This window comes from Mandrillus leucophaeus, unplaced genomic scaffold, assembly GCF_000951045.1.
Source record: "Mandrillus leucophaeus isolate KB7577 unplaced genomic scaffold, Mleu.le_1.0 Scaffold1262, whole genome shotgun sequence".
In the NCBI taxonomy this organism is placed as follows: Eukaryota; Metazoa; Chordata; class Mammalia; order Primates; family Cercopithecidae; genus Mandrillus; species Mandrillus leucophaeus.
Window position 1 is genome coordinate 440405 of NW_012101010.1, and position 4813 is coordinate 445217.

Genomic DNA, 4813 nt, shown 5'->3' on the forward strand with positions numbered 1-4813 from the left:
CATTTAGTCCATTTACATTTAAGGTTAATATTGTTATGTGTGAACTTGATCCTGTCGTTATGATATTAGCTGGTTATTTTGCTCACTAGTTGATGCAGTTTCTTCCTAGCTTTAATGGACTTTACGTTTCGACATGTGTTTGCAATGGCTGGTACCTGTTGTTCCTTTCCATGTTTAGTACTTCCTTCAGGATCTCTTGTAGGACAGGCCTGGTGGTGACAAAATCTCTAAGCATTTGCTTGTCTGTAAAGCATTTTATTTCTCCTTCACTTGTGAAACTTAGTTTGGCTGGATATGAAATTCTGGGGTGAACATTCTTTCCTTTAAGAATGTTGAATATAGGCCCACACTCTCTTCTGGCTTGGAGAGTTTCTGCCATGAGGTCTGCTGTTAGTCTGATGGGCTTCCCTTTGTGTGTAACCTGACCTTTCTCTCTGGATGCCCTTAACATTTTTTCCTTCATTTCAACTTTGGTGAATGTGACAATTATGTGTCTTGGAGTTGCTCTTCTCAAGGAGTATCTTTGTGGCATTCTCTGTATTTCTTGAATTTGAATGTTGGCCTGCCTTACTAGGTTGGGGAAGTTCTCCTGGATGATATCCTGCAGAGTGTTTTCCAACTTGGTTCCATTTTCCCTGTCACTTTCAGGCATACCAATCAGACGTAGATTTGGTCTTTTCACATAATCCCATATTTCTTGGAGAATTTGTTCATTTCTTTTTACTCTTTTTTCTCTACACTTCTCCTCTGGCTTCATTTCATTCATTTGGTCTTCAACCACCAATACTCTTTCTTCCAGTTGATCGAGTTGGTTAGTGAAGTTTGTGCATTTGTCACGTAGTTCTCGTGTTATGGTTTTCACCTCTATCAGTTCTTTTAAGGTCTTCTTTGCATTGATTATTCTAGTTATCCATTCATCCATTCCTTTTTCAAGGTTTTTAGTTTCTGGTTACATCTGGTTACATCATTCCTTCTTTAGCTCTGAGAAGTTTGATTGAGTGAAGCCTTCTTCTCTCAACTCGTCAAAGTCATTCTCCATCCAGCTTTGTTCCGTTGCTGGTGATGAGCTGTGTTCCTTTGGAGGGGGAGATGTGCTTTGATTTTTTGAATTTCCAGCTTTTCTGCACTGCTTTTTCCCCATCTTTGTGGTTTTATCTGCCTTTGGTCTTTGATCATGGTGACATACTGATGGGGTTTTGGTGTGGGTGTCCTTTCTGTTTGTTAGTTTTCCTTCTAACAGTCAGGTCCCTCAGCTGTATGTCTGTTGGAGTTCGCTTGAGGTCCAGTCCAGACCCTGTTTGCCTGGGTATCAGCAGTGGAGGCTGCAGAAAATAGAATATTGCTGAACAGTGAGTGTTGCTGTCTGATTTTTGCTCGGGAAGCTTCGTCTCAGGGGTGAACCCCACCGTGTGAGGTGTGAGGTGTCAATCTGCACCTAGTGGGGGATGTCTCCCAGTTAGGCTACTCAGGGTTCAGGGACCCCCTTGAGCAGGCAGTCTGTCTGTTCTCAGATCTCAACCTCTGTGCTGGGAGATCCACTGCTTTCTTCAAAGCTGTCAGACAGGGGCATTTACCTCTGCTAAGGTTTCTGCTGCTTTTTGTTTAGCTATGCCCTATCCCCAGAGGAGGAGTCTACAGAGGCGGGCTGGCCTCCTTGAGCTGTGGTGTGCTCCACCCAATTGGAGCTTCCTGGCGGCTTTGTTTACCTACTTAAGCCTCAGCAATAGTGGGCGCCCCTCCCCCAGTCTCACTGCCGTCTTGCAGTTAGATCTCAGACTGCTGTGCTAGCAATGAGGGAGGCTCTGTGAGGTGGGACCCTCTGGGCCAGGTGTGGGATGTAATCTCCTGGTGTGCCATTTGCTAAGACCCTTGGTAAAGCACAGTATTAGGGTGGGAGTTACCCAATTTTCCAGGTGTTGTGTGTCTCAATTTCCTTTGGCTAGGAAAAGGAATTCACTTCCCCCTTGCACTTCCCAGGTGAGGTGATGCCTCACCCTGCTTCAGCTCTCACTGGTCGGGCTGCATCTGCGGACCAGCGCCAACTGTCCGACATGCCCCAGTGAGATGAACCTGGTACCTCAGTTGAAAATGCAGAAATCACCCGTCTTCTGTGTTGCTCACACTGGGAGCTGGAGGCAGGAGCTGTTACTATTTGGCCATCTTGGGCGCGCCCCCGCCTTTCATATTTTTTACCTCTATGTTTTGGGCTGCCCCTTGAACTAATTCTCTATTCAGCTTGTCTAATTCAATTGTCTTTGAATTTCTAATTTCAATTATTATAATTATCTTTTTATTTCTAGAACTCTATTTGATTTCTTTTAAAAATTTTCTGATTGTTTATTTTAGTCTCATGTTCCCTAGTCATACTTTTGAATACCCTCCTTTATTTTTGTAAATATAATAAGCATACTTGTTTTATATTCTGATTCAGAAAGTTCCAACATCTGTCTTTGTGGGCTTGATTCTGCAGAGTGTTTTTTTCCTTTGTTTCCTGCTCATGGAAACTTGTTTTCTTGTATGTTTTATGACTTATTTTTACTTTAAGCTCATAGTCCTTGGAACATTTTTAGGGAAAATTCTTGAAACCTGAGTTTAAAGAGTTGTCGATGTATACATGTCACACATGAAATTTAACCCAAAACTACACATTTTCCCTTTGCACAAAATCATTGGCCAATAAATTCAATGATTTTATAAACCTTGTTATTTTAAAACAGATTTAGGTATTTTTATTTTTTCCTAGTGCCATGTGTTTATTCCCTCCCATGTGAGTGGTTCACATACAGAACCCACACAGGAGTGGGCACCATGGAATAGGGCAGCATTCCTGGCTTCTGAGGGGAGGATCTTGGCCTCACAGTGTAAGAAAGGAGAGGATGTTTTATCTCCTGCCCTCACTAGGGCCTAGGGGACCCAGGAGCAAATTCCACCCCTTCCACCTCTCAGCTAAGGAGAAGCCACCTTGGTGACATTTAGTTCCAACCATTATAGTAAGTGGAGAAGGGATTGTCCTGGTCCCAACAATTACAGGGTGAAGATATAAACAGTAAAGGAAGGTATAGTTTGGATGAGGCCACAAAAGAGGGTAGATGACACCATCAGAAGCTTGTGCAGGGGAGGGGCAATGACTCGGCTTCTGGGCTGCTTAGTCCCTGATTTGGCAGGAAGGGTATGGAAAATGGGTGGGGCTCATTGTTTGGCATTGATATCCACGAATTCAGGCTTGAGGGAAGCACCACCCAGGAGGAAGCCATCCACGTCAGGCTGGCTAGCCAGCTCCTTGCAAGTTACCCTGGTCACAGAGCCTCCATAAGTGATACGGGTGCTCTGAACCACATCAGAGATGTTGGATTTAAGACATCCTTGGAGCTTCTTTTGTACTTCCTGGGCCTTTTGGGGTGTTGCAGTTTTGCCAGTACCAATGTCCCACACAGGCTCATAAGCCAGGATGACCTTGCTCCAGTCCTTCACCTTATCTGCGATGACCTTTGTCTGCTCGAAAACAACCTTCTTGGTGATGCCAGCTTCCCTTGCATCTAGCTTCTTCCCAATGCAGGTGATTACTCCAAGTAACTCTGCCAGAGCATGGGCCACTTTCTGCCCAATCTGTTCATCTGACTCCCCAAAGACATGCCTTCTCTCTGAGTGCCCCAGGACCACCCATCTGGCTCTGCAGTCTTTGATTTTGCCAGGGCTGATCTCCCCAGTAAAGGCCCCATTAGTCACTTTGTAGCAGTTCTGCACAGGCACAGCAATCTTGGGATCTAGCTTCTGCTGGGTGAAGTTGATATAGGCAGTGGAGGGAAGAGCAAACCACCTCGGTGTCAACTGGCACCTTGGTCACATTCAGTGCCAGTGAGCTACCCAAGACTCTTCTTCCGCCCATTCATCTTCCAGTTCCCCCATCATGAAGAACTTCTTGGAGGGCACCACAGCACTGGAGATGAGGCACTGAAGGTCAGTGTCAGCAAATTTATTTTATTTTATTTTATTCATTTAAAAATAATCATTTCTTTTTTCTGTTTAGTTCTGTGGCTGCTTGTTGGTGTGGGATTGTTGGGGTTAGGACTACGGCATAAAGCCTATGAGAGAAAGTTGGGCAAAGTGGTAAGTAATTAAAAACCCTGAAATAGAATTTTATATGGTATATATATGTGCATATATTTGTACACGTTACCATTCTGATTGAACCTGGATCTGATGACTTCAGAGCCCTGGACTCTATCTTCTAAACTCTTATGTGCCAGACTGATAAGATAGTGGGATTATTTTATGAAGTTGGGTTCTTGGAATAGGATAGGCCCGTATACTAGGGACAGATTGTTGATGATTTTGTTTTATGGAGTTATTTCTGCCATTCATGATTTAACATATCTAAACTATGTGTATTAGTTTGTTCTTGCACTGCCATAAAGAAATACTTGAGACTGGGTAATTTATAAGGAAGTATTTTAACTATCCCATGGTTCTACAGACTGTACAGGAAGCATGGAGGCATCTGCTCAGCTTCTGGGGAGGCCTCAGGAAACTTGCAATCATGGTGAAAGGCATACAGGGAGCTAATTATCTTACATGGTGGAGCAGGAACAAGAGAGAGAGGGGGTAGGTGCTACACACTTTTTTTTGTTTTTGTTTTTTTGTTTTTTTTTGATGGAGTCTCACTCTGCTGCCAGGCTGGAGTGCAGTGGTGCGATCTTGGCTCACTGCAACCTCTGCCTCCCAGGTTCAAGCGATTCCCTTGCCTCATCCTCCCAAGTAGCTGGGACTACAGGCAGTGTGCCACGGCACCCGGCTAATTTTTTTTTTTTTTTTT

General features: G+C 44.1%; 2 protein-coding genes across 2 annotated transcripts in view; one reads left to right on the forward strand and one right to left on the reverse strand.

The window, feature by feature from the left end:
- The window catches only part of CWH43 (cell wall biogenesis 43 C-terminal homolog (S. cerevisiae)), a 113838-nt gene that overhangs the window by 40078 nt on the left and 68947 nt on the right, over nucleotides 1-4813 (forward strand). Inside the window, exon 8 of the mRNA XM_011972048.1 lies at nucleotides 4028-4107. Within this exon, the coding sequence (XP_011827438.1) occupies nucleotides 4028-4107 (80 nt within the window). The remainder of the gene's footprint in view (nucleotides 1-4027; nucleotides 4108-4813) is intronic.
- Nucleotides 3190-3890, reverse strand: LOC105533575 (triosephosphate isomerase-like). Its single transcript, XM_011972047.1, has 2 exons — nucleotides 3872-3890; nucleotides 3190-3764 (listed from the first exon to the last, which is right to left on the reverse strand). Exons 1-2 carry the CDS (start codon nucleotides 3888-3890, stop codon nucleotides 3190-3192), a joined length of 594 nt encoding a protein of 197 aa, XP_011827437.1.